We start from the raw sequence: 27,761 nt of genomic DNA on the forward strand, positions 1-27,761 counted from the left end.
ATAGTTCTAGACGCGTACCTCGAGTCTCGTTTAAAAGTTATTTTATTCTATTAAAATCGTTTTAAACGTTTCGTTCTATCGACATATTGAAAGCGAAGATATCGCACTGATAATGTATAAAAGCGCAACTCTTATTCGATAATTTACTAAAAAATTTAGCGTGTTACAAGTCGACGTTCGTAAAACACGCTACTATGCGAGTCGGCATACGAAGCACGAGGAAACGTAGTCTGATATGCGAATTCGTATCGAATAATATTAATATATAATCTATTACGATAGATAATTAATAAGAGTTTCGAAAGAGAGTTTAAACAATAAAAATAATCTACAGTAATCGTGTACATTTACGATACGCCGAGCATCTTCGCGGCGTGTGATATAAGGTTCGCGGCGCTTTCGTAGCGCGTGAAGTAGAGCCGAGAGAACATGGACGATTTATCATATATAAAACATTTATAGTATATAATTTTTCATATCAATACATTCGTATTGTAAATATAAATATATTTGCATCGATTGTATGCACTAATTGAGATACATGGTAGAGTCGTATTTATTCTATGTTAACGATACGATACGATACGAACGTATCCGTCGTATATATAAATATTTATAATGAACAATAATCGTTCGTTTATTTATATTAAGTTAATTTTATTTCATAACAATTTTCTTACTCATTGTATTTTTATATATGTATTATGAAAAGACGTCATTGATCGATTGAAACGAGTATTTTTTTTTTTTTTTTTGTATATATAAACAGATCCATATGCGGCCCTGAAAAGGGCCTTTTTTATATTGATAGTTTTCGCAGTGTATTTTATATTTGTAAATTTTTTTAATTGATTACAAAATATAAAAAACATCGAAAACATTTTAACCGCCGAAACCGTAGAGAGTACGTCCCTGACGTTTCAGGGCGTACACTACGTCCATGGCGGTGACGGTCTTCCTCTTCGCGTGTTCGGTGTAGGTGACGGCGTCGCGGATTACGTTCTCGAGGAACACTTTGAGGACACCGCGAGTCTCTTCGTATATCAGACCGGATATACGTTTCACACCGCCTCTGCGTGCGAGACGACGGATGGCCGGTTTCGTGATACCTTGGATGTTATCACGGAGCACTTTCCTGTGACGCTTCGCGCCTCCTTTCCCCAGACCCTTTCCACCTTTACCGCGACCGGTCATTTTCTTGTCTTCGGTTTGTCTCGTTTACTCTGAACGGCAAAGAAAGACGTACAGAAATCCGTCCGCTGTCGATCGGAGACGATCACTTTATGGTAGTCTCGTCGTTCCGCGCTCCTCTGATATATAAGCGCTCGACTAACTAATACGTGTGTCTTTCGGTCCGTGTGCGAAAGAGATGGCGATATCGAAGTGCGTTTAGATAGAAAGAGAGAGGCAGCGTGCAGTCGAAAAAGCTATATGGTAGGGATGGCGGCCGAGGGGATGTGGTTAGGGGGGAGTTCATGTATGTGTCTTGTTTATCGAGGGGAGCGGGGGGTTTTGAGATATTTTTGTATTCTTCAAAATTGATATCTTTGCAATAATAATTAATTAATATTTACAATTATGCTCTTAACGATCGATATATCGCATACGCACACCTCTCACATTCTCTATTCGATTGAAATATATTTATTTACAATAATAGTAGTATAAAATACACAACGTTTACGTATGTGCGGTATTGATATTTAGAATTATCTCAACGTTTTCATGATAATTTTGATAAAAAAAAAAAAATAATAATAATTATTTTTATTTGTGAGTATAGGTTGTTTTCGTGACGATTGTAAGTTTGAAACGTACGACGGAAAAAAAAAAAATTTTTTTTCTTTGTTTTTAGATATATATGCGGCCCTGAAAAGGGCCTTTTTGAATATGTTTACTTGCAGTAAAGAAACTTATGCAAGTAAGACTGCGACAACGACGACGACCCAATTAGGCACGTTCTCCTCGGATCCTGCGCGCCAATTGGATATCCTTAGGCATGATCGTCACACGCTTAGCGTGGATAGCGCACAGGTTCGTGTCTTCGAAGAGACCGACGAGATAAGCTTCGCTAGCTTCCTGCAGAGCCATTACGGCGGAACTCTGGAAACGGAGATCGGTCTTGAAGTCTTGAGCGATCTCACGCACGAGACGCTGGAATGGCAGTTTGCGGATCAGAAGCTCAGTGCTCTTCTGGTAACGACGGATCTCACGAAGGGCGACCGTACCGGGTCTGTAACGATGAGGTTTCTTCACTCCTCCCGTGGCAGGAGCGCTCTTGCGAGCCGCCTTGGTCGCGAGCTGCTTACGCGGTGCCTTGCCACCGGTAGATTTACGGGCCGTCTGCTTAGTACGAGCCATCCTTGACGTTGAATGAACGCACGAAACGAAAATTTATTATTACAAACGAGACGTAGACACGTCCGCACGAAGGGAACGTAGTCGAAAGATTAAAATTTTTTAACGAATACGTTCGCTTATATACGAGTTCGAGTACGGCTAGAGGGACCGCCGCGATGACGATTCGCTATATCCGTCTCTCTCTACGCTATGCACGTTCTCTCTCTCACGCGATCACTGAGCGATGCGATAGTAAAAACAAAATAAAAATAATAACTTTCAAGTTTGAGTTGTTATTATTAGTTATATATATTTTAATTAATTAATATTATTATTCTTTCAGATATCATCGACCTACAAAGCAAGAATTTAATATATGATACAAGATCGAAATGAATGAGAAGATCGGCGGAATCGAACGTACGGCGGCTTCTTCCAGCTTACACAGCGCTACAGCTCTGCGGGAAGGTAACTACGACGATCAAATATATATCTCTAATAAAAAATTCGATTCAAGACTAGTAATATGATTACTATGATTGTATATGTTCATTATTACGAATCTTATCAGAGTGTGTATTATTATATATGTATATAATGAATTAGTCGATTAAATATGTTAATAAATTAACATGTAGTATTATTGTTATTGATGATAATAATAATAATAATAATACGGTGGTGTCGAGACGGCTAAATCGCTTGAAACTTTATTTATTGTTTATCGAAACTCTTTGTGGCCCTGAAAAGGGCCTTTTTATTATTATCTCCTTCATAAATCGTAGCGTAGTCCTACTACGGATTCGTTTACTTGGAGCTCGTGTACTTCGTTACGGCCTTAGTACCTTCGCTCACGGCGTGCTTGGCGAGTTCGCCGGGCAGAAGAAGCCTCACCGAAGTCTGCACCTCCCTCGAGGTGATCGTCGATCGCTTGTTGTAGTGAGCGAGACGAGAAGCCTCGGCGGCGATGCGCTCGAAGATATCGTTCACGAAAGAGTTCATGATCGACATGGCCTTACTCGAGATACCGGTGTCGGGATGTACCTGTTTCAGTACTTTGTAAATGTAGATGGCGTAACTCTCCTTCCTCTTATGCTTCTTCTTCTTCTTGTCCGACTTGGAGATGTTCTTCTGGGCCTTGCCCGATTTCTTGGCGGCCTTACCGCTAGTCTTAGGCGGCATGATTACGAATATAAAAATTCACAATAATGTTAAGAAACTTTATCGCGTGTTATTCACGTGCGTACCGTACGGGAACACGAGCGAATCTGTGGTGTTAGGGACGTTGGTATTTTGCTTAAATAAGGCCAGCGCGAGACGCGTAGCGTTCGCGCGTACGGTGCGGCATACAGACGGAGAACTCTATCGACCAATCAGAGACGAGACGCCGAGCCGAGTACGAGTACGAGAGGGGAGGGAGGGGATGGGGAGGGGGTATTGATGGAATTAAGTTTGTGTGTTATTCGGTTCTCGTTTTATACGATACGAAATTACCTCGCCCTCCCCCTGCCTCATCACCCCCGATCGTCAGTCGTTCCGATTGCAATACGAGTCGCTCGTTATTAGAAAATATAATAATAAATAATAAAAAGAAGAAAAATAATAAAATTATAGGCAAATATTATCTATTACTAACGATAAATAATATAATATATATATCATGTCTCTGTATAGACGACTACTACGTTTGTTACAACATTATTATTATGAATGATTTGATTCATATGAATCGAATAATTAGTAATAATTATCGTAAATAAATAAATATATAATAAAATAATTTCATTTCATTTCATATCTATTATATCTTCGTCGGAGTTGTATGATCGTGTTTAATAGCAGTAGCAGTGATTCTCTTCAAGTTCAATCGAACTAAAAAGAGTTCAACGAGCGTTAGGTGTGTGTTTGTGTGTGGTAAAATATCTAATAATATTAGATAATAAAGACGTCATAATCGCTTAGGAAACGGTAACATTTCTCTATGTATATAAGATATATTTTGTGGCCCTGAAAAGGGCCTTTTTAATCGTCACAATACGATGAAGAACGAGGTCGTAGGATCGTTCGCATGTATCGTCATCAAAAAAAAAAAAAAAAATTATAAATTCGATGACGATGACGATGACGACGACCGTGTCTCATCGTCACACTACACGCGGTGTGTTTAAGCCTTCTTCTCGGTCTTCTTAGGTAGAAGTACGGCTTGGATGTTAGGTAGGACTCCACCTTGTGCGATAGTCACGCCCGAGAGTAACTTGTTCAGCTCCTCGTCGTTACGGATCGCCAACTGTAGATGTCTCGGTATGATCCTGGTCTTCTTGTTGTCGCGGGCGGCGTTGCCGGCCAACTCGAGTACTTCAGCGGCTAGGTATTCCATGACGGCCGCGAGATACACGGGTGCACCGGCACCGACGCGCTCTGCGTAGTTACCCTTCCTGAGCAGTCTGTGTATACGTCCGACCGGAAACTGTAGACCGGCACGGTTCGAACGCGACTTTGCCTTCCCCTTGACTTTGCCTCCTTTACCGCGACCGGACATGATTATGGAGATTTAATGAAAAATATTTAGCAACGCAAATATGAGAGAGCGATACGCGTGCGTACGGCTCGAGAGCGCGGTGAACAGTAAAACAGTTGCGTTAGTCCGTCCGCTTTTTATACTCGGAACGTAGTCGCGTCTATCGGTGCGGTGGTATCGAGAGAGACTCTGGCTCTGTTTGATTGTATTGAAAATTTGTTAAATTTCTGTTTGTTATCAGTGTATACGGTATAGTATTAAGATTACGACGACGAATGATGTCGGGCAGTCGGGCGGGGCGGGGCGGGTCGGGGTTTTTTTTTTTTATTCGAATGCGAATGCGAATAGAAAAATGAAGTAAAAATTTAGTTTTTTTTTTTTTTTTTTTGTTTTTGAATAAAGAAAGGAAGAAATGAAATAAAAATTAAATATTATTAAAGTGAAATTAGTCGGGCGCGCGGGTCGCGTGTCCTTTTCGTGTTTCGTGTGCGATAATGATAAAGATAAAATTATAGTGTATGCATTATATGATCTAGGTAGGTCAGTTTGTTTGTATGTGTATGTATATATATATATATATATATATATATATATATATATATATATATATATATATATATGTTTATGTATGTATGTATGTTTGTTTGTTTTTTTTTTTTTTTTTTTTTTGTTTGTGTTTGTGAAATGAACAAAAAAAAAAAAAAAAAAAAAAAAAAATTGTGCTATTCTCTCTATGATAAAGGTATGTGGATACTTTCGTATAATTTCATTATTATTATTATTTCTTTATAACAACTTTTTTTTTTTTTTTTTTTTTTTTTTTTATATATATAGGTATACCGATATACGCTTCTTATAAATATAGAAAATATTCGTCGTATCTTTCGAAACTTGTAACTCATTTTATTCGTCGTCGTAGCATTTTAAAAGGAAAAATTAACGCACGACGACGAATATATTCGATTATTATGAAACTTATGTTAGCCCTGAAAAGGGCTTTTTGTCGTGCGATTTACGCGCCGCACACGCTTGCATCGTCATCGCCATCGTCACAGTCTTCGTCGCCGTCGTCTTCGTCGAAGCGATCGGAATGGACGAATGTATGTCGTCGATGATGTTGATGTTGTTTTTGTTGTTGTTTTTGTTTTTGATGATACTTTTGAAAGATGTCATCGTTATTATCACCGCTGCGGCGGCGGCTGCAGGCGACTTACTTTTTAGCGGCGGCGGCGGAGGCTTTCTTGGCTGCCGGTTTCGACTTCGGCGTAGCGGCGGCGGCCTTCTTCGGTTTCGGGGCTTTAGGTTTCTTAGTCGGCGGTTTCGCAGTCTTCTTCGCCTTCGACGCGGCGCCCTTCGCCTTCGAAGGAGCGGCCGCCGCGACGGCCTTCTTGGCGGCTGCCGGTTTCTTTTTAGCGGCTGCCGCTTTTTTATCCTTTATCGTCGCCTTCGCCTTCGATTTGGACGGCGATGACGCCGCCGCACCGCCGGACGACGCACCGCCGGCGGCCGCTTTCTTGCCCGCGGCGCCGCCCTTGCCGGCGACGGGAGCGGAGGACGTCGCCTTCGCCTTCGACGACTTACCCGAAGCGGCCGAGGATGCGGCCTTGCCGCCGGACGCGCCTCCGACTCCGGCACCGGCCGGTTTCTTCGAAGCGGACGATTTCGACTCTAGTTTGAACGAACCCGATGCGCCCTTTCCCTTCGTCTGTATCAGTGCACCCGATTCGACGGCGCTCTTGAGATACTTTCTGATGAACGGAGCCAATTTCTCAGAATCGACTTTGTATTGAGCCGCGATGTATTTCTTGATCGCCTGAAGCGACGAACCGCTACGTTCCTTCAACTCTTTGATGGCGCTGTTCACCATTTCGGATGTTTTAGGATGAGTAGGTTTCGCCTTCGGTTTCTTGGCGGCGGCGCCACCGGCGGCGGCCGCGGACGCTTTCGGTTTCTTCGCAGGGGTCGCAGGTGCCGGCGCTTCGGTTGCTATAGCTGTGTCGGCCATTTTATTTTATTTTATTTTATTTTATTTTATTTTATTTAATAAATTCACACTTCACAATCACTAGAATGACAAATATTAATAGTAGTACGTGATCCACGATAGTATAGTATATAATATGTAATATCGGAGGTCGACGCGGCGGAGAGGTCGCTAGTGGTAAGTGGAGTCCGAGCAATACCGTAAGGAGAACCGCGATGTCGCTAGACAATTTCTCGTACGAACGCTTAAAACTTTTCACTAACAGGTATCATTTCGAATACGATATTTATATAATGTAAAGTATTTTTTGATCATTCTATTATATAAAAAGATACCTCTTGAACCTATCGATCGTTTGAAAGTCGAATTCGTAGCATAGTTCGACGTAGATGAGTACGAATCGTGTTTAAATTCGTTATAGTTCTAGACGCGTACCTCGAGTCTCGTTTAAAAGTTATTTTATTCTATTAAAATCGTTTTAAACGTTTCGTTCTATCGACATATTGAAAGCGAAGATACCGCACTGATAATGTATAAAAGCGCAACTCTTATTCGATAATTTACTAAAAAATTTAGCGTGTTACAAGTCGACGTTCGTAAAACACGCTACTATGCGAGTCGGCATACGAAGCACGAGGAAACGTAGTCTGATATGCGAATTCGTATCGAATAATATTAATATATAATCTATTACGATAGATAATTAATAAGAGTTTCGAAAGAGAGTTTAAACAATAAAAATAATCTACAGTAATCGTGTACATTTACGATACGCCGAGCATCTTCGCGGCGTGTGATATAAGGTTCGCGGCGCTTTCGTAGCGCGTGAAGTAGAGCCGAGAGAACATGGACGATTTATCATATATAAAACATTTATAGTATATAATTTTTCATATCAATACATTCGTATTATAAATATAAATATATTTGCATCGATTGTATGCACTCATTGAGATACATGGTAGAGTCGTATTTATTCTATGTTAACTATACGATACGATACGAACGTATCCGTCGTATATATAAATATTTATAATGAACAATAATCGTTCGTTTATTTATATTAAGTTAATTTTATTTCATAACAATTTTCTTACTCATTGTATTTTTATATATGTATTATGAAAAGACGTCATTGATCGATTGAAACGAGTATTTTTTTTTTTTTTTTTGTATATATAAACAGATCCATATGCGGCCCTGAAAAGGGCCTTTTTTATATTGATAGTTTTCGCAGTGTATTTTATATTTGTAAATTTTTTAATTGATTACAAAATATAAAAAACATCGAAAACATTTTAACCGCCGAAACCGTAGAGAGTACGTCCCTGACGTTTCAGGGCGTACACTACGTCCATGGCGGTGACGGTCTTCCTCTTCGCGTGTTCGGTGTAGGTGACGGCGTCGCGGATTACGTTCTCGAGGAACACTTTGAGGACACCTCGAGTCTCTTCGTATATCAGACCGGATATACGTTTCACACCGCCTCTGCGTGCGAGACGACGGATGGCCGGTTTCGTGATACCTTGGATGTTATCACGGAGCACTTTCCTGTGACGCTTCGCGCCTCCTTTCCCCAGACCCTTTCCACCTTTACCGCGACCGGTCATTTTCTTGTCTTCGGTTTGTCTCGTTTACTCTGAACGGCAAAGAAAGACGTACAGAAATCCGTCCGCTGTCGATCGGAGACGATCACTTTATGGTAGTCTCGTCGTTCCGCGCTCCTCTGATATATAAGCGCTCGACTAACTAATACGTGTGTCTTTCGGTCCGTGTGCGAAAGAGATGGCGATATCGAAGTTTCTATTAGATAGAAAGAGAAAGACTGAGAGATACAGCGTGCAGTCGAAAAAGCTATGGTAGGGATGGCGGCCGAGGGGATGTGGTTAGGGGGGAGTTCATGTATGTGTCTTGTTTATCGAGGGGAGCGGGGGGTTTTGAGATATTTTTGTATTCTTCAAAATTGATATCTTTGCAATAATAATTAATTAATATTTACAATTATGCTCTTAACGATCGATATATCGCATACGCACACCTCTCACATTCTCTATTCGATTGAAATATATTTATTTACAATAATAGTAGTATAAAATACACAACGTTTACGTATGTGCGGTATTGATATTTAGAATTATCTCAACGTTTTCATGATAATTTTGATAAAAAAAAAAAAATAATAATAATTATTTTTATTTGTGAGTATAGGTTGTTTTCGTGACGATTGTAAGTTTGAAACGTACGACGGAAAAAAAAAAAATTTTTTTTCTTTGTTTTTAGATATATATGCGGCCCTGAAAAGGGCCTTTTTGAATATGTTTACTTGCAGTAAAGAAACTTATGCAAGTAAGACTGCGACAACGACGACGACCCAATTAGGCACGTTCTCCTCGGATCCTGCGCGCCAATTGGATATCCTTAGGCATGATCGTCACACGCTTGGCGTGGATAGCGCACAGGTTCGTGTCTTCGAAGAGACCGACGAGATAAGCTTCGCTAGCTTCCTGCAGAGCCATTACGGCGGAACTCTGGAAACGGAGATCGGTCTTGAAGTCTTGAGCGATCTCACGCACGAGACGCTGGAATGGCAGTTTGCGGATCAGAAGCTCAGTGCTCTTCTGGTAACGACGGATCTCACGAAGGGCGACCGTACCGGGTCTGTAACGATGAGGTTTCTTCACTCCTCCCGTGGCAGGAGCGCTCTTGCGAGCCGCCTTGGTCGCGAGCTGCTTACGCGGTGCCTTGCCACCGGTAGATTTACGGGCCGTCTGCTTAGTACGAGCCATCCTTGACGTTGAATGAACGCACGAAACGAAAATTTATTATTACAAACGAGACGTAGACACGTCCGCACGAAGGGAACGTAGTCGAAAGATTAAAATTTTTTAACGAATACGTTCGCTTATATACGAGTTCGAGTACGGCTAGAGGGACCGCCGCGATGACGATTCGCTATATCCGTCTCTCTCTACGCTATGCACGTTCTCTCTCTCACGCGATCACTGAGCGATGCGATAGTAAAAACAAAATAAAAATAATAACTTTCAAGTTTGAGTTGTTATTATTAGTTATATATATTTTAATTAATTAATATTATTATTCTTTCAGATATCATCGACCTACAAAGCAAGAATTTAATATATGATACAAGATCGAAATGAATGAGAAGATCGGCGGAATCGAACGTACGGCGGCTTCTTCCAGCTTACACAGCGCTACAGCTCTGCGGGAAGGTAACTACGACGATCAAATATATATCTCTAATAAAAAATTCGATTCAAGACTAGTAATATGATTACTATGATTGTATATGTTCATTATTACGAATCTTATCAGAGTGTGTATTATTATATATGTATATAATGAATTAGTCGATTAAATATGTTAATAAATTAACATGTAGTATTATTGTTATTGATGATAATAATAATAATAATAATACGGTGGTGTCGAGACGGCTAAATCGCTTGAAACTTTATTTATTGTTTATCGAAACTCTTTGTGGCCCTGAAAAGGGCCTTTTTATTATTATCTCCTTCATAAATCGTAGCGTAGTCCTACTACGGATTCGTTTACTTGGAGCTCGTGTACTTCGTTACGGCCTTAGTACCTTCGCTCACGGCGTGCTTGGCGAGTTCGCCGGGCAGAAGAAGCCTCACCGAAGTCTGCACCTCCCTCGAGGTGATCGTCGATCGCTTGTTGTAGTGAGCGAGACGAGAAGCCTCGGCGGCGATGCGCTCGAAGATATCGTTCACGAAAGAGTTCATGATCGACATGGCCTTACTCGAGATACCGGTGTCGGGATGTACCTGTTTCAGTACTTTGTAAATGTAGATGGCGTAGCTCTCCTTCCTCTTATGCTTCTTCTTCTTCTTATCTGACTTGGAGATATTCTTCTGGGCCTTGCCCGATTTCTTGGCGGCCTTTCCGCTAGTCTTAGGCGGCATGATTACGAATATAAAAATTCACAATAATGTTAAGAAACTTTATCGCGTGTTATTCACGTGCGTACCGTACGGGAACACGAGCGAATCTGTGGTGTTAGGGACGTTGGTATTTTGCTTAAATAAGGCCAGCGCGAGACGCGTAGCGTTCGCGCGTACGGTGCGGCATACAGACGGAGAACTCTATCGACCAATCAGAGACGAGACGCCGAGCCGAGTACGAGTACGAGAGGGGAGGGAGGGGATGGGGAGGGGGTATTGATGGAATTAAGTTTGTGTGTTATTCGGTTCTCGTTTTATACGATACGAAATTACTCCCCCGCTCTCCTCTACCTCTCCTCACCCCCGATCGTCAGTCGTTCCGATTGCAATACGAGTCGCTCGTTATTAGAAAATATAATAATAAATAATAAAAAGAAGAAAAATAATAAAATTATAGGCAAATATTATCTATTACTAACGATAAATAATATAATATATATATCATGTCTCTGTATAGACGACTACTACGTTTGTTACAACATTATTATTATGAATGATTTGATTCATATGAATCGAATAATTAGTAATAATTATCGTAAATAAATAAATATATAATAAAATAATTTCATTTCATTTCATATCTATTATATCTTCGTCGGAGTTGTATGATCGTGTTTAATAGCAGTAGCAGTGATTCTCTTCAAGTTCAATCGAACTAAAAAGAGTTCAACGAGCGTTAGGTGTGTGTTTGTGTGTGGTAAAATATCTAATAATATTAGATAATAAAGACGTCATAATCGCTTAGGAAACGGTAACATTTCTCTATGTATATAAGATATATTTTGTGGCCCTGAAAAGGGCCTTTTTAATCGTCACAATACGATGAAGAACGAGGTCGTAGGATCGTTCGCATGTATCGTCATCAAAAAAAAAAAAAAAAATTATAAATTCGATGACGATGACGATGACGACGACCGTGTCTCATCGTCACACTACACGCGGTGTGTTTAAGCCTTCTTCTCGGTCTTCTTAGGTAGAAGTACGGCTTGGATGTTAGGTAGGACTCCACCTTGTGCGATAGTCACGCCCGAGAGTAACTTGTTCAGCTCCTCGTCGTTACGGATCGCCAACTGTAGATGTCTCGGTATGATCCTGGTCTTCTTGTTGTCGCGGGCGGCGTTGCCGGCCAACTCGAGTACTTCAGCGGCTAGGTATTCCATGACGGCCGCGAGATACACGGGTGCACCGGCACCGACGCGCTCTGCGTAGTTACCCTTCCTGAGCAGTCTGTGTATACGTCCTACCGGAAACTGTAGACCGGCACGGTTCGAACGCGACTTTGCCTTCCCCTTGACTTTGCCTCCTTTACCGCGACCGGACATGATTATGGAGATTTAATGAAAAATATTTAGCAACGCAAATATGAGAGAGCGATACGCGTGCGTACGGCTCGAGAGCGCGGTGAACAGTAAAACAGTTGCGTTAGTCCGTCCGCTTTTTATACTCGGAACGTAGTCGCGTCTATCGGTGCGGTGGTATCGAGAGAGACTCTGGCTCTGTTTGATTGTATTGAAAATTTGTTAAATTTCTGTTTGTTATCAGTGTATACGGTATAGTATTAAGATTACGACGACGAATGATGTCGGGCAGTCGGGCGGGGCGGGGCGGGTCGGGGTTTTTTTTTTTTATTCGAATGCGAATGCGAATAGAAAAATGAAGTAAAAATTTAGTTTTTTTTTTTTTTTTTTTGTTTTTGTATAAAGAAAGGAAGAAATGAAATAAAAATTAAATATTATTAAAGTGAAATTAGTCGGGCGCGCGGGTCGCGTGTCCTTTTCGTGTTTCGTGTGCGATAATGATAAAGATAAAATTATAGTGTATGCATTATATGATCTAGGTAGGTCAGTTTGTTTGTATGTGTATGTATATATATATATATATATATATATATATATATATATATATATATATATATATATGTTTATGTATGTATGTATGTTTGTTTGTTATTGTTTTTTTTTTTTTTTTGTTTGTGTTTGTGAAATGAACAAAAAAAAAAAAAAAAAAAAAAAAAAATTGTGCTATTCTCTCTATGATAAAGGTATGTGGATACTTTCGTATAATTTCATTATTATTATTATTTCTTTATAACAACTATTTTTTTTTTTTTTTTTTTTTTCTTTATATATATAGGTATACCGATATACGCTTCTTATAAATATAGAAAATATTCGTCGTATCTTTCGAAACTTGTAACTCATTTTATTCGTCGTCGTAGCATTTTAAAAGGAAAAATTAACGCACGACGACGAATATATTCGATTATTATGAAACTTATGTTAGCCCTGAAAAGGGCTTTTTGTCGTGCGATTTACGCGCCGCACACGCTTGCATCGTCATCGCCATCGTCACAGTCTTCGTCGCCGTCGTCTTCGTCGAAGCGATCGGAATGGACGAATGTATGTCGTCGATGATGTTGATGTTGTTTTTGTTGTTGTTTTTGTTTTTGATGATACTTTTGAAAGATGTCATCGTTATTATCACCGCTGCGGCGGCGGCTGCAGGCGACTTACTTTTTAGCGGCGGCGGCGGAGGCTTTCTTGGCTGCCGGTTTCGACTTCGGCGTAGCGGCGGCGGCCTTCTTAGGTTTCGGCGCTTTCGGTTTCTTAGTCGGCGGTTTCGCCGTCTTCTTCGCCTTCGATGCGGCGCCCTTCGCCTTCGAAGGAGCGGCCGCCGCGACGGCCTTCTTGGCGGCTGCCGGTTTCTTTTTAGCGGCTGCCGCTTTTTTATCCTTTATCGTCGCCTTCGCCTTCGATTTGGACGGCGATGACGCCGCCGCACCGCCGGACGACGCACCGCCGGCGGCCGCTTTCTTGCCCGCGGCGCCGCCCTTGCCGGCGACGGGAGCGGAGGACGTCGCCTTCGCCTTCGACGACTTACCCGAAGCGGCCGAGGATGCGGCCTTGCCGCCGGACGCGCCTCCGACTCCGGCACCGGCCGGTTTCTTCGAAGCGGACGATTTCGACTCTAGTTTGAACGAACCCGATGCGCCCTTTCCCTTCGTCTGTATCAGTGCACCCGATTCGACGGCGCTCTTGAGATACTTTCTGATGAACGGAGCCAATTTCTCAGAATCGACTTTGTATTGAGCCGCGATGTATTTCTTGATCGCCTGAAGCGACGAACCGCTACGTTCCTTCAACTCTTTGATGGCGCTGTTCACCATTTCGGATGTTTTAGGATGAGTAGGTTTCGCCTTCGGTTTCTTGGCGGCGGCGCCACCGGCGGCGGCCGCGGACGCTTTCGGTTTCTTCGCAGGGGTCGCAGGTGCCGGCGCTTCGGTTGCTATAGCTGTGTCGGCCATTTTATTTTATTTTATTTTATTTTATTTTATTTTATTTAATAAATTCACACTTCACAATCACTAGAATGACAAATATTAATAGTAGTACGTGATCCACGATAGTATAGTATATAATACGTAATATCGGAGGTCGACGCGGCGGAGAGGTCGCTAGTGGTAAGTGGAGTCCGAGCAATACCGTAAGGAGAACCGCGATGTCGCTAGACAATTTCTCGTACGAACGCTTAAAACTTTTCACTAACAGGTATCATTTCGAATACGATATTTATATAATGTAAAGTATTTTTTGATCATTCTATTATATAAAAAGATACCTCTTGAACCTATCGATCGTTTGAAAGTCGAATTCGTAGCATAGTTCGACGTAGATGAGTACGAATCGTGTTTAAATTCGTTATAGTTCTAGACGCGTACCTCGAGTCTCGTTTAAAAGTTATTTTATTCTATTAAAATCGTTTTAAACGTTTCGTTCTATCGACATATTGAAAGCGAAGATATCGCACTGATAATGTATAAAAGCGCAACTCTTATTCGATAATTTACTAAAAAATTTAGCGTGTTACAAGTCGACGTTCGTAAAACACGCTACTATGCGAGTCGGCATACGAAGCACGAGGAAACGTAGTCTGATATGCGAATTCGTATCGAATAATATTAATATATAATCTATTACGATAGATAATTAATAAGAGTTTCGAAAGAGAGTTTAAACAATAAAAATAATCTACAGTAATCGTGTACATTTACGATACGCCGAGCATCTTCGCGGCGTGTGATATAAGGTTCGCGGCGCTTTCGTAGCGCGTGAAGTAGAGCCGAGAGAACATGGACGATTTATCATATATAAAACATTTATAGTATATAATTTTTCATATCAATACATTCGTATTATAAATATAAATATATTTGCATCGATTGTATGCACTCATTGAGATACATGGTAGAGTCGTATTTATTCTATGTTAACTATACGATACGATACGAACGTATCCGTCGTATATATAAATATTTATAATGAACAATAATCGTTCGTTTATTTATATTAAGTTAATTTTATTTCATAACAATTTTCTTACTCATTGTATTTTTATATATGTATTATGAAAAGACGTCATTGATCGATTGAAACGAGTATTTTTTTTTTTTTTTTTGTATATATAAACAGATCCATATGCGGCCCTGAAAAGGGCCTTTTTTATATTGATAGTTTTCGCAGTGTATTTTATATTTGTAAATTTTTTTAATTGATTACAAAATATAAAAAACATCGAAAACATTTTAACCGCCGAAACCGTAGAGAGTACGTCCCTGACGTTTCAGGGCGTACACTACGTCCATGGCGGTGACGGTCTTCCTCTTCGCGTGTTCGGTGTAGGTGACGGCGTCGCGGATTACGTTCTCGAGGAACACTTTGAGGACACCTCGAGTCTCTTCGTATATCAGACCGGATATACGTTTCACACCGCCTCTGCGTGCGAGACGACGGATGGCCGGTTTCGTGATACCTTGGATGTTATCACGGAGCACTTTCCTGTGACGCTTCGCGCCTCCTTTCCCCAGACCCTTTCCACCTTTACCGCGACCGGTCATTTTCTTGTCTTCGGTTTGTCTCGTTTACTCTGAACGGCAAAGAAAGACGTACAGAAATCCGTCCGCTGTCGATCGGAGACGATCACTTTATGGTAGTCTCGTCGTTCCGCGCTCCTCTGATATATAAGCGCTCGACTAACTAATACGTGTGTCGTTCGGTCCGTGTGCGAAAGAGATGGCGATATCGAAGTTTCTATTAGATAGAAAGAGAGAGGCAGCGTGCAGTCGAAAAAGCTATATGGTAGGGATGGCGGCCGAGGGGATGTGGTTAGGGGGGAGTTCATGTATGTGTCTTGTTTATCGAGGGGAGCGGGGGGTTTTGAGATATTTTTGTATTCTTCAAAATTGATATCTTTGCAATAATAATTAATTAATATTTACAATTATGCTCTTAACGATCGATATATCGCATACGCACACCTCTCACATTCTCTATTCGATTGAAATATATTTATTTACAATAATAGTAGTATAAAATACACAACGTTTACGTATGTGCGGTATTGATATTTAGAATTATCTCAACGTTTTCATGATAATTTTGATAAAAAAAAAAAAATAATAATAATTATTTTTATTTGTGAGTATAGGTTGTTTTCGTGACGATTGTAAGTTTGAAACGTACGACGGAAAAAAAAAAAATTTTTTTTCTTTGTTTTTAGATATATATGCGGCCCTGAAAAGGGCCTTTTTGAATATGTTTACTTGCAGTAAAGAAACTTATGCAAGTAAGACTGCGACAACGACGACGACCCAATTAGGCACGTTCTCCTCGGATCCTGCGCGCCAATTGGATATCCTTAGGCATGATCGTCACACGCTTGGCGTGGATAGCGCACAGGTTCGTGTCTTCGAAGAGACCGACGAGATAAGCTTCGCTAGCTTCCTGCAGAGCCATTACGGCGGAACTCTGGAAACGGAGATCGGTCTTGAAGTCTTGAGCGATCTCACGCACGAGACGCTGGAATGGCAGTTTGCGGATCAGAAGCTCAGTGCTCTTCTGGTAACGACGGATCTCACGAAGGGCGACCGTACCGGGTCTGTAACGATGAGGTTTCTTCACTCCTCCCGTGGCAGGAGCGCTCTTGCGAGCCGCCTTGGTGGCGAGCTGCTTACGCGGTGCCTTGCCACCGGTAGATTTACGGGCCGTCTGCTTAGTACGAGCCATCCTTGACGTTGAATGAACGCACGAAACGAAAATTTATTATTACAAACGAGACGTAGACACGTCCGCACGAAGGGAACGTAGTCGAAAGATTAAAATTTTTTAACGAATACGTTCGCTTATATACGAGTTCGAGTACGGCTAGAGGGACCGCCGCGATGACGATTCGCTATATCCGTCTCTCTCTACGCTATGCACGTTCTCTCTCTCACGCGATCACTGAGCGATGCGATAGTAAAAACAAAATAAAAATAATAACTTTCAAGTTTGAGTTGTTATTATTAGTTATATATATTTTAATTAATTAATATTATTATTCTTTCAGATATCATCGACCTACAAAGCAAGAATTTAATATATGATACAAGATCGAAATGAATGAGAAGATCGGCGGAATCGAACGTACGGCGGCTTCTTCCAGCTTACACAGCGCTACAGCTCTGCGGGAAGGTAACTACGACGATCAAATATATATCTCTAATAAAAAATTCGATTCAAGACTAGTAATATGATTACTATGATTGTATATGTTCATTATTACGAATCTTATCAGAGTGTGTATTATTATATATGTATATAATGAATTAGTCGATTAAATATGTTAATAAATTAACATGTAGTATTATTGTTATTGATGATAATAATAATAATAATAATACGGTGGTGTCGAGACGGCTAAATCGCTTGAAACTTTATTTATTGTTTATCGAAACTCTTTGTGGCCCTGAAAAGGGCCTTTTTATTATTATCTCCTTCATAAATCGTAGCGTAGTCCTACTACGGATTCGTTTACTTGGAGCTCGTGTACTTCGTTACGGCCTTAGTACCTTCGCTCACGGCGTGCTTGGCGAGTTCGCCGGGCAGAAGAAGCCTCACCGAAGTCTGCACCTCCCTCGAGGTGATCGTCGATCGCTTGTTGTAGTGAGCGAGACGAGAAGCCTCGGCGGCGATGCGCTCGAAGATATCGTTCACGAAAGAGTTCATGATCGACATGGCCTTACTCGAGATACCGGTGTCGGGATGTACCTGTTTCAGTACTTTGTAAATGTAGATGGCGTAGCTCTCCTTCCTCTTATGCTTCTTCTTCTTCTTATCTGACTTGGAGATATTCTTCTGGGCCTTGCCCGATTTCTTGGCGGCCTTTCCGCTAGTCTTAGGCGGCATGATTACGAATATAAAAATTCACAATAATGTTAAGAAACTTTATCGCGTGTTATTCACGTGCGTACCGTACGGGAACACGAGCGAATCTGTGGTGTTAGGGACGTTGGTATTTTGCTTAAATAAGGCCAGCGCGAGACGCGTAGCGTTCGCGCGTACGGTGCGGCATACAGACGGAGAACTCTATCGACCAATCAGAGACGAGACGCCGAGCCGAGTACGAGTACGAGAGGGGAGGGAGGGGATGGGGAGGGGGTATTGATGGAATTAAGTTTGTGTGTTATTCGGTTCTCGTTTTATACGATACGAAATTACCTCGCCCTCCCCCTGCCTCATCACCCCCGATCGTCAGTCGTTCCGATTGCAATACGAGTCGCTCGTTATTAGAAAATATAATAATAAATAATAAAAAGAAGAAAAATAATAAAATTATAGGCAAATATTATCTATTACTAACGATAAATAATATAATATATATATCATGTCTCTGTATAGACGACTACTACGTTTGTTACAACATTATTATTATGAATGATTTGATTCATATGAATCGAATAATTAGTAATAATTATCGTAAATAAATAAATATATAATAAAATAATTTCATTTCATTTCATATCTATTATATCTTCGTCGGAGTTGTATGATCGTGTTTAATAGCAGTAGCAGTGATTCTCTTCAAGTTCAATCGAACTAAAAAGAGTTCAACGAGCGTTAGGTGTGTGTTTGTGTGTGGTAAAATATCTAATAATATTAGATAATAAAGACGTCATAATCGCTTAGGAAACGGTAACATTTCTCTATGTATATAAGATATATTTTGTGGCCCTGAAAAGGGCCTTTTTAATCGTCACAATACGATGAAGAACGAGGTCGTAGGATCGTTCGCATGTATCGTCATCAAAAAAAAAAAAAAAAATTATAAATTCGATGACGATGACGATGACGACGACCGTGTCTCATCGTCACACTACACGCGGTGTGTTTAAGCCTTCTTCTCGGTCTTCTTAGGTAGAAGTACGGCTTGGATGTTAGGTAGGACTCCACCTTGTGCGATAGTCACGCCCGAGAGTAACTTGTTCAGCTCCTCGTCGTTACGGATCGCCAACTGTAGATGTCTCGGTATGATCCTGGTCTTCTTGTTGTCGCGGGCGGCGTTGCCGGCCAACTCGAGTACTTCAGCGGCTAGGTATTCCATGACGGCCGCGAGATACACGGGTGCACCGGCACCGACGCGCTCTGCGTAGTTACCCTTCCTGAGCAGTCTGTGTATACGTCCTACCGGAAACTGTAGACCGGCACGGTTCGAACGCGACTTTGCCTTCCCCTTGACTTTGCCTCCTTTACCGCGACCGGACATGATTATGGAGATTTAATGAAAAATATTTAGCAACGCAAATATGAGAGAGCGATACGCGTGCGTACGGCTCGAGAGCGCGGTGAACAGTAAAACAGTTGCGTTAGTCCGTCCGCTTTTTATACTCGGAACGTAGTCGCGTCTATCGGTGCGGTGGTATCGAGAGAGACTCTGGCTCTGTTTGATTGTATTGAAAATTTGTTAAATTTCTGTTTGTTATCAGTGTATACGGTATAGTATTAAGATTACGACGACGAATGATGTCGGGCAGTCGGGCGGGGCGGGGCGGGTCGGGGTTTTTTTTTTTTATTCGAATGCGAATGCGAATAGAAAAATGAAGTAAAAATTTAGTTTTTTTTTTTTTTTTTTTTTTTTTGAATAAAGAAAGGAAGAAATGAAATAAAAATTAAATATTATTAAAGTGAAATTAGTCGGGCGCGCGGGTCGCGTGTCCTTTTCGTGTTTCGTGTGCGATAATGATAAAGATAAAATTATAGTGTATGCATTATATGATCTAGGTAGGTCAGTTTGTTTGTATGTGTATGTATATATATATATATATATATATATATATATATATATATATATATATATATATATATGTTTATGTATGTATGTATGTTTGTTTGTTATTGTTTTTTTTTTTTTTTTGTTTGTGTTTGTGAAATGAACAAAAAAAAAAAAGAAAAAAAAAAAAAATTGTGCTATTCTCTCTATGATAAAGGTATGTGGATACTTTCGTATAATTTCATTATTATTATTATTTCTTTATAACAACTATTTTTTTTTTTTTTTTTTTTTTCTTTATATATATAGGTATACCGATATACGCTTCTTATAAATATAGAAAATATTCGTCGTATCTTTCGAAACTTGTAACTCATTTTATTCGTCGTCGTAGCATTTTAAAAGGAAAAATTAACGCACGACGACGAATATATTCGATTATTATGAAACTTATGTTAGCCCTGAAAAGGGCTTTTTGTCGTGCGATTTACGCGCCGCACACGCTTGCATCGTCATCGCCATCGTCACAGTCTTCGTCGCCGTCGTCTTCGTCGAAGCGATCGGAATGGACGAATGTATGTCGTCGATGATGTTGATGTTGTTTTTGTTGTTGTTTTTGTTTTTGATGATACTTTTGAAAGATGTCATCGTTATTATCACCGCTGCGGCGGCGGCTGCAGGCGACTTACTTTTTAGCGGCGGCGGCGGAGGCTTTCTTGGCTGCCGGTTTCGACTTCGGCGTAGCGGCGGCGGCCTTCTTCGGTTTCGGGGCTTTAGGTTTCTTAGTAGGCGGTTTCGCAGTCTTCTTCGCCTTCGACGCGGCGCCCTTCGCCTTCGAAGGAGCGGCCGCCGCGACGGCCTTCTTGGCGGCTGCCGGTTTCTTTTTAGCGGCTGCCGCTTTTTTATCCTTTATCGTCGCCTTCGCCTTCGATTTGGACGGCGATGACGCCGCCGCACCGCCGGACGACGCACCGCCGGCGGCCGCTTTCTTGCCCGCGGCGCCGCCCTTGCCGGCGACGGGAGCGGAGGACGTCGCCTTCGCCTTCGACGACTTACCCGAAGCGGCCGAGGATGCGGCCTTGCCGCCGGACGCGCCTCCGACTCCGGCACCGGCCGGTTTCTTCGAAGCGGACGATTTCGACTCTAGTTTGAACGAACCCGATGCGCCCTTTCCCTTCGTCTGTATCAGTGCACCCGATTCGACGGCGCTCTTGAGATACTTTCTGATGAACGGAGCCAATTTCTCAGAATCGACTTTGTATTGAGCCGCGATGTATTTCTTGATCGCCTGAAGCGACGAACCGCTACGTTCCTTCAACTCTTTGATGGCGCTGTTCACCATTTCGGATGTTTTAGGATGAGTAGGTTTCGCCTTCGGTTTCTTGGCGGCGGCGCCACCGGCGGCGGCCGCGGACGCTTTCGGTTTCTTCGCAGGGGTCGCAGGTGCCGGCGCTTCGGTTGCTATAGCTGTGTCGGCCATTTTATTTTATTTTATTTTATTTTATTTTATTTTATTTAATAAATTCACACTTCACAATCACTAGAATGACAAATATTAATAGTAGTACGTGATCCACGATAGTATAGTATATAATACGTAATATCGGAGGTCGACGCGGCGGAGAGGTCGCTAGTGGTAAGTGGAGTCCGAGCAATACCGTAAGGAGAACCGCGATGTCGCTAGACAATTTCTCGTACGAACGCTTAAAACTTTTCACTAACAGGTATCATTTCGAATACGATATTTATATAATGTAAAGTATTTTTTGATCATTCTATTATATAAAAAGATACCTCTTGAACCTATCGATCGTTTGAAAGTCGAATTCGTAGCATAGTTCGACGTAGATGAGTACGAATCGTGTTTAAATTCGTTATAGTTCTAGACGCGTACCTCGAGTCTCGTTTAAAAGTTATTTTATTCTATTAAAATCGTTTTAAACGTTTCGTTCTATCGACATATTGAAAGCGAAGATATCGCACTGATAATGTATAAAAGCGCAACTCTTATTCGATAATTTACTAAAAAATTTAGCGTGTTACAAGTCGACGTTCGTAAAACACGCTACTATGCGAGTCGGCATACGAAGCACGAGGAAACGTAGTCTGATATGCGAATTCGTATCGAATAATATTAATATATAATCTATTACGATAGATAATTAATAAGAGTTTCGAAAGAGAGTTTAAACAATAAAAATAATCTACAGTAATCGTGTACATTTACGATACGCCGAGCATCTTCGCGGCGTGTGATATAAGGTTCGCGGCGCTTTCGTAGCGCGTGAAGTAGAGCCGAGAGAACATGGACGATTTATCATATATAAAACATTTATAGTATATAATTTTTCATATCAATACATTCGTATTATAAATATAAATATATTTGCATCGATTGTATGCACTCATTGAGATACATGGTAGAGTCGTATTTATTCTATGTTAACTATACGATACGATACGAACGTATCCGTCGTATATATAAATATTTATAATGAACAATAATCGTTCGTTTATTTATATTAAGTTAATTTTATTTCATAACAATTTTCTTACTCATTGTATTTTTATATATGTATTATGAAAAGACGTCATTGATCGATTGAAACGAGTATTTTTTTTTTTTTTTTTTTATATATAAACAGATCCATATGCGGCCCTGAAAAGGGCCTTTTTTATATTTATAGTTTTCGCAGTATTATATTTGTAAATTTTTGAATTAATTACAAAATATAACATCGAAAACATTTTAACCGCCGAAACCGTAGAGAGTACGTCCCTGACGTTTCAGGGCGTACACTACGTCCATGGCGGTGACGGTCTTCCTCTTCGCGTGTTCGGTGTAGGTGACGGCGTCGCGGATTACGTTCTCGAGGAACACTTTGAGGACACCTCGAGTCTCTTCGTATATCAGACCGGATATACGTTTCACACCGCCTCTGCGTGCGAGACGACGGATGGCCGGTTTCGTGATACCTTGGATGTTATCACGGAGCACTTTCCTGTGACGCTTCGCGCCTCCTTTCCCCAGACCCTTTCCACCTTTACCGCGACCGGTCATTTTCTTGTCTTCGGTTTGTCTCGTTTACTCTGAACGGCAAAGAAAGACGTACAGAAATCCGTCCGCTGTCGATCGGAGACGATCACTTTATGGTAGTCTCGTCGTTCCGCGCTCCTCTGATATATAAGCGCTCGACTAACTAATACGTGTGTCGTTCGCTCCGTGTGCGAAAGAGATGGCGATATCGAAGTGCCATTAGATAGAAAGAGAAAGACTGAGAGATACAGCGTGCAGTCGAAAAAGCTATGGTAGGGATGGCGGCCGAGGGGATGTGGTTAGGGGGGAGTTCATGTATGTGTCTTGTTTATCGAGGGGAGCGGGGGGTTTTGAGATATTTTTGTATTCTTCAAAATTGATATCTTTGCAATAATAATTAATTAATATTTACAATTATGCTCTTAACGATCGATATATCGCATACGCACACCTCTCACATTCTCTATTCGATTGAAATATATTTATTTACAATAATAGTAGTATAAAATACACAACGTTTACGTATGTGCGGTATTGATATTTAGAATTATCTCAACGTTTTCATGATAATTTTGATAAAAAAAAAAAAATAATAATAATTATTTTTATTTGTGAGTATAGGTTGTTTTCGTGACGATTGTAAGTTTGAAACGTACGACGGAAAAAAAAAAAATTTTTTTTCTTTGTTTTTAGATATATATGCGGCCCTGAAAAGGGCCTTTTTGAATATGTTTACTTGCAGTAAAGAAACTTATGCAAGTAAGACTGCGACAACGACGACGACCCAATTAGGCACGTTCTCCTCGGATCCTGCGCGCCAATTGGATATCCTTAGGCATGATCGTCACACGCTTGGCGTGGATAGCGCACAGGTTCGTGTCTTCGAAGAGACCGACGAGATAAGCTTCGCTAGCTTCCTGCAGAGCCATTACGGCGGAACTCTGGAAACGGAGATCGGTCTTGAAGTCTTGAGCGATCTCACGCACGAGACGCTGGAATGGCAGTTTGCGGATCAGAAGCTCAGTGCTCTTCTGGTAACGACGGATCTCACGAAGGGCGACCGTACCGGGTCTGTAACGATGAGGTTTCTTCACTCCTCCCGTGGCAGGAGCGCTCTTGCGAGCCGCCTTGGTCGCGAGCTGCTTACGCGGTGCCTTACCACCGGTAGATTTTCGGGCTGTCTGCTTAGTACGAGCCATCCTTGACGTTGAATGAACGCACGAAACGAAAATTTATTATTACAAACGAGACGTAGACACGTCCGCACGAAGGGAACGTAGTCGAAAGATTAAAATTTTTTAACGAATACGTTCGCTTATATACGAGTTCGAGTACGGCTAGAGGGACCGCCGCGATGACGATTCGCTATATCCGTCTCTCTCTACGCTATGCACGTTCTCTCTCTCACGCGATCACTGAGCGATGCGATAGTAAAAACAAAATAAAAATAATAACTTTCAAGTTTGAGTTGTTATTATTAGTTATATATATTTTAATTAATTAATATTATTATTCTTTCAGATATCATCGACCTACAAAGCAAGAATTTAATATATGATACAAGATCGAAATGAATGAGAAGATCGGCGGAATCGAACGTACGGCGGCTTCTTCCAGCTTACACAGCGCTACAGCTCTGCGGGAAGGTAACTACGACGATCAAATATATATCTCTAATAAAAAATTCGATTCAAGACTAGTAATATGATTACTATGATTGTATATGTTCATTATTACGAATCTTATCAGAGTGTGTATTATTATATATGTATATAATGAATTAGTCGATTAAATATGTTAATAAATTAACATGTAGTATTATTGTTATTGATGATAATAATAATAATAATAATACGGTGGTGTCGAGACGGCTAAATCGCTTGAAACTTTATTTATTGTTTATCGAAACTCTTTGTGGCCCTGAAAAGGGCCTTTTTATTATTATCTCCTTCATAAATCGTAGCGTAGTCCTACTACGGATTCGTTTACTTGGAGCTCGTGTACTTCGTTACGGCCTTAGTACCTTCGCTCACGGCGTGCTTGGCGAGTTCGCCGGGCAGAAGAAGCCTCACCGAAGTCTGCACCTCCCTCGAGGTGATCGTCGATCGCTTGTTGTAGTGAGCGAGACGAGAAGCCTCGGCGGCGATGCGCTCGAAGATATCGTTCACGAAAGAGTTCATGATCGACATGGCCTTACTCGAGATACCGGTGTCGGGATGTACCTGTTTCAGTACTTTGTAAATGTAGATGGCGTAGCTCTCCTTCCTCTTATGCTTCTTCTTCTTCTTATCTGACTTGGAGATATTCTTCTGGGCCTTGCCCGATTTCTTGGCGGCCTTTCCGCTAGTCTTAGGCGGCATGATTACGAATATAAAAATTCACAATAATGTTAAGAAACTTTATCGCGTGTTATTCACGTGCGTACCGTACGGGAACACGAGCGAATCTGTGGTGTTAGGGACGTTGGTATTTTGCTTAAATAAGGCCAGCGCGAGACGCGTAGCGTTCGCGCGTACGGTGCGGCATACAGACGGAGAACTCTATCGACCAATCAGAGACGAGACGCCGAGCCGAGTACGAGTACGAGAGGGGAGGGAGGGGATGGGGAGGGGGTATTGATGGAATTAAGTTTGTGTGTTATTCGGTTCTCGTTTTATACGATACGAAATTACCTCGCCCTCCCCCTGCCTCATCACCCCCGATCGTCAGTCGTTCCGATTGCAATACGAGTCGCTCGTTATTAGAAAATATAATAATAAATAATAAAAAGAAGAAAAATAATAAAATTATAGGCAAATATTATCTATTACTAACGATAAATAATATAATATATATATCATGTCTCTGTATAGACGACTACTACGTTTGTTACAACATTATTATTATGAATGATTTGATTCATATGAATCGAATAATTAGTAATAATTATCGTAAATAAATAAATATATAATAAAATAATTTCATTTCATTTCATATCTATTATATCTTCGTCGGAGTTGTATGATCGTGTTTAATAGCAGTAGCAGTGATTCTCTTCAAGTTCAATCGAACTAAAAAGAGTTCAACGAGCGTTAGGTGTGTGTTTGTGTGTGGTAAAATATCTAATAATATTAGATAATAAAGACGTCATAATCGCTTAGGAAACGGTAACATTTCTCTATGTATATAAGATATATTTTGTGGCCCTGAAAAGGGCCTTTTTAATCGTCACAATACGATGAAGAACGAGGTCGTAGGATCGTTCGCATGTATCGTCATCAAAAAAAAAAAAAAAAATTATAAATTCGATGACGATGACGATGACGACGACCGTGTCTCATCGTCACACTACACGCGGTGTGTTTAAGCCTTCTTCTCGGTCTTCTTAGGTAGAAGTACGGCTTGGATGTTAGGTAGGACTCCACCTTGTGCGATAGTCACGCCCGAGAGTAACTTGTTCAGCTCCTCGTCGTTACGGATCGCCAACTGTAGATGTCTCGGTATGATCCTGGTCTTCTTGTTGTCGCGGGCGGCGTTGCCGGCCAACTCGAGTACTTCAGCGGCTAGGTATTCCATGACGGCCGCGAGATACACGGGTGCACCGGCACCGACGCGCTCTGCGTAGTTACCCTTCCTGAGCAGTCTGTGTATACGTCCTACCGGAAACTGTAGACCGGCACGGTTCGAACGCGACTTTGCCTTCCCCTTGACTTTGCCTCCTTTACCGCGACCGGACATGATTATGGAGATTTAATGAAAAATATTTAGCAACGCAAATATGAGAGAGCGATACGCGTGCGTACGGCTCGAGAGCGCGGTGAACAGTAAAACAGTTGCGTTTTTTTTTTATCATGTTTGAGTATTGCTGTTGGCCCTACTGGCCTTTACAGCGTCACCGAACGTTGGGGCGAGTGTTACGACTCTGCCTTAGAGTGAACCCTTTTGGGCTCGAGAGTGACGTTCGTCCTGAGGGTGTCTCCTATGAGATCGCACCTCGGCTCAGAACGTAGTCGGTGGGGTGTGAATTTAAGCCACTGATAGAATTTACTGACGTCACGGCCGCCTCCGTGACGTCGCCAATCTGGGTCCTCGTTTCCGCCGGCGGAAACGCTGTGGGTGTGAATTGTGTAGTGTGGTGGTTGTTGTTTTCCCTACTACTAATGGTGCGTTTGCGATAGTGAAGCTATCGTCTTCGTCGTTCAGGACGTGCATAGGTCGCCTGAGTCTGTTAGGTAAATTACCTCTGAGGGAGGTGTATTGACAAGCTTGTGCTATCAACGGATTGCTATGTTGCTTGGCTCTCTCAAAATACGCCGTGGAAAGTATTTTGAGGTGTTTCGCGATCGAATCGATGTCGAAGTCTTTGTGAAGGTCTACGTTACGAATGTACCACGGCGAATCCGTGGCGATGCGGAGAAATCGATTTTGTATTGTCTGCAATTTTTTGATTTGCGACGCTTTGATATGGGCAAAGACAGGGCTCGCATAGGTCATGATAGGACGTATGCAGGCTTTGTATAGTGTCGTCTTATTTCTAAGAGACATTTTACTCCGCCCGCACAGTATCATATACAGTCTTCCTAGTACGAACGCTGCTTTGTTTCGGACTCTGGTGATGTGTGAGTTGAAGTTTAGTTATACTGTCTAGTGTGACTATAGGTATTTGGTATCCGATTTCCACGGTATCGGTCATTGAATAATTTAAGTCTCCCGGTTTGCCCTGATTCCATACGATATAGTATGGGATTACTAGTGAAATGTACTGCTTCGCTTTTATCGGGGTTTACCTCGATTCTCCATTTCTTTTTATATATGTATTATGAAAAGACGTCA

At 41.4% G+C, this 27,761-nt stretch overlaps 16 protein-coding genes across 16 annotated transcripts; all 16 read right to left on the bottom strand.

Moving 5' to 3' along the window:
- Positions 1-881: 881 nt before the first annotated feature.
- Positions 882-1,282, bottom strand: LOC125074779 (histone H4). Its single transcript, XM_047686200.1, has one exon. The coding sequence runs from the start codon at positions 1,192-1,194 to the stop codon at positions 883-885; it is 312 nt and encodes a 103-aa protein (XP_047542156.1). The 5' UTR covers positions 1,195-1,282; the 3' UTR covers position 882.
- Positions 1,283-3,071: 1,789 nt separating this feature from the next.
- Positions 3,072-3,522, bottom strand: LOC125074778 (histone H2B). Its single transcript, XM_047686199.1, has one exon. The coding sequence runs from the start codon at positions 3,520-3,522 to the stop codon at positions 3,148-3,150; it is 375 nt and encodes a 124-aa protein (XP_047542155.1). The 3' UTR covers positions 3,072-3,147.
- Positions 3,523-4,479: 957 nt separating this feature from the next.
- On the bottom strand, positions 4,480-4,945 carry LOC125074751 (histone H2A). Its single transcript, XM_047686171.1, has one exon. The coding sequence runs from the start codon at positions 4,877-4,879 to the stop codon at positions 4,505-4,507; it is 375 nt and encodes a 124-aa protein (XP_047542127.1). The 5' UTR covers positions 4,880-4,945; the 3' UTR covers positions 4,480-4,504.
- A 1,034-nt stretch (positions 4,946-5,979) lies between these two features.
- LOC125074736 (late histone H1-like) lies at positions 5,980-6,874 on the bottom strand. Its single transcript, XM_047686153.1, has one exon. It carries the CDS (start codon positions 6,861-6,863, stop codon positions 6,069-6,071), a length of 795 nt encoding a protein of 264 aa, XP_047542109.1. The 5' UTR covers positions 6,864-6,874; the 3' UTR covers positions 5,980-6,068.
- Positions 6,875-8,139: 1,265 nt separating this feature from the next.
- On the bottom strand, positions 8,140-8,540 carry LOC125074790 (histone H4). Its single transcript, XM_047686213.1, has one exon. The coding sequence runs from the start codon at positions 8,450-8,452 to the stop codon at positions 8,141-8,143; it is 312 nt and encodes a 103-aa protein (XP_047542169.1). The 5' UTR covers positions 8,453-8,540; the 3' UTR covers position 8,140.
- Positions 8,541-10,338: 1,798 nt separating this feature from the next.
- LOC125074777 (histone H2B) lies at positions 10,339-10,874 on the bottom strand. The gene has a single exon (XM_047686198.1). It carries the CDS (start codon positions 10,787-10,789, stop codon positions 10,415-10,417), a length of 375 nt encoding a protein of 124 aa, XP_047542154.1. The 5' UTR covers positions 10,790-10,874; the 3' UTR covers positions 10,339-10,414.
- An 876-nt stretch (positions 10,875-11,750) lies between these two features.
- On the bottom strand, positions 11,751-12,216 carry LOC125074763 (histone H2A). Its single transcript, XM_047686182.1, has one exon. The coding sequence runs from the start codon at positions 12,148-12,150 to the stop codon at positions 11,776-11,778; it is 375 nt and encodes a 124-aa protein (XP_047542138.1). The 5' UTR covers positions 12,151-12,216; the 3' UTR covers positions 11,751-11,775.
- A 1,032-nt stretch (positions 12,217-13,248) lies between these two features.
- On the bottom strand, positions 13,249-14,143 carry LOC125074741 (late histone H1-like). The gene has a single exon (XM_047686159.1). The coding sequence runs from the start codon at positions 14,130-14,132 to the stop codon at positions 13,338-13,340; it is 795 nt and encodes a 264-aa protein (XP_047542115.1). The 5' UTR covers positions 14,133-14,143; the 3' UTR covers positions 13,249-13,337.
- Positions 14,144-15,409: 1,266 nt separating this feature from the next.
- Positions 15,410-15,810, bottom strand: LOC125074788 (histone H4). The gene has a single exon (XM_047686210.1). The coding sequence runs from the start codon at positions 15,720-15,722 to the stop codon at positions 15,411-15,413; it is 312 nt and encodes a 103-aa protein (XP_047542166.1). The 5' UTR covers positions 15,723-15,810; the 3' UTR covers position 15,410.
- A 536-nt stretch (positions 15,811-16,346) lies between these two features.
- On the bottom strand, positions 16,347-16,890 carry LOC125074745 (histone H3). Its single transcript, XM_047686164.1, has one exon. It carries the CDS (start codon positions 16,888-16,890, stop codon positions 16,480-16,482), a length of 411 nt encoding a protein of 136 aa, XP_047542120.1. The 3' UTR covers positions 16,347-16,479.
- Positions 16,891-17,600: 710 nt separating this feature from the next.
- Positions 17,601-18,136, bottom strand: LOC125074771 (histone H2B). The gene has a single exon (XM_047686191.1). The coding sequence runs from the start codon at positions 18,049-18,051 to the stop codon at positions 17,677-17,679; it is 375 nt and encodes a 124-aa protein (XP_047542147.1). The 5' UTR covers positions 18,052-18,136; the 3' UTR covers positions 17,601-17,676.
- Positions 18,137-19,008: 872 nt separating this feature from the next.
- LOC125074753 (histone H2A) lies at positions 19,009-19,474 on the bottom strand. The gene has a single exon (XM_047686173.1). The coding sequence runs from the start codon at positions 19,406-19,408 to the stop codon at positions 19,034-19,036; it is 375 nt and encodes a 124-aa protein (XP_047542129.1). The 5' UTR covers positions 19,409-19,474; the 3' UTR covers positions 19,009-19,033.
- Positions 19,475-20,508: 1,034 nt separating this feature from the next.
- On the bottom strand, positions 20,509-21,403 carry LOC125074735 (late histone H1-like). Its single transcript, XM_047686152.1, has one exon. It carries the CDS (start codon positions 21,390-21,392, stop codon positions 20,598-20,600), a length of 795 nt encoding a protein of 264 aa, XP_047542108.1. The 5' UTR covers positions 21,393-21,403; the 3' UTR covers positions 20,509-20,597.
- Positions 21,404-22,565: 1,162 nt separating this feature from the next.
- Positions 22,566-23,252, bottom strand: LOC125074781 (histone H4). The gene has a single exon (XM_047686202.1). It carries the CDS (start codon positions 22,971-22,973, stop codon positions 22,662-22,664), a length of 312 nt encoding a protein of 103 aa, XP_047542158.1. The 5' UTR covers positions 22,974-23,252; the 3' UTR covers positions 22,566-22,661.
- A 1,606-nt stretch (positions 23,253-24,858) lies between these two features.
- On the bottom strand, positions 24,859-25,394 carry LOC125074772 (histone H2B). Its single transcript, XM_047686192.1, has one exon. The coding sequence runs from the start codon at positions 25,307-25,309 to the stop codon at positions 24,935-24,937; it is 375 nt and encodes a 124-aa protein (XP_047542148.1). The 5' UTR covers positions 25,310-25,394; the 3' UTR covers positions 24,859-24,934.
- Positions 25,395-26,266: 872 nt separating this feature from the next.
- LOC125074752 (histone H2A) lies at positions 26,267-26,732 on the bottom strand. Its single transcript, XM_047686172.1, has one exon. The coding sequence runs from the start codon at positions 26,664-26,666 to the stop codon at positions 26,292-26,294; it is 375 nt and encodes a 124-aa protein (XP_047542128.1). The 5' UTR covers positions 26,667-26,732; the 3' UTR covers positions 26,267-26,291.
- Positions 26,733-27,761: the final 1,029 nt, after the last annotated feature.

This window comes from Vanessa atalanta, chromosome 28 (assembly GCF_905147765.1).
Source record: "Vanessa atalanta chromosome 28, ilVanAtal1.2, whole genome shotgun sequence".
NCBI classification, from domain to species: domain Eukaryota; kingdom Metazoa; phylum Arthropoda; class Insecta; order Lepidoptera; family Nymphalidae; genus Vanessa; species Vanessa atalanta.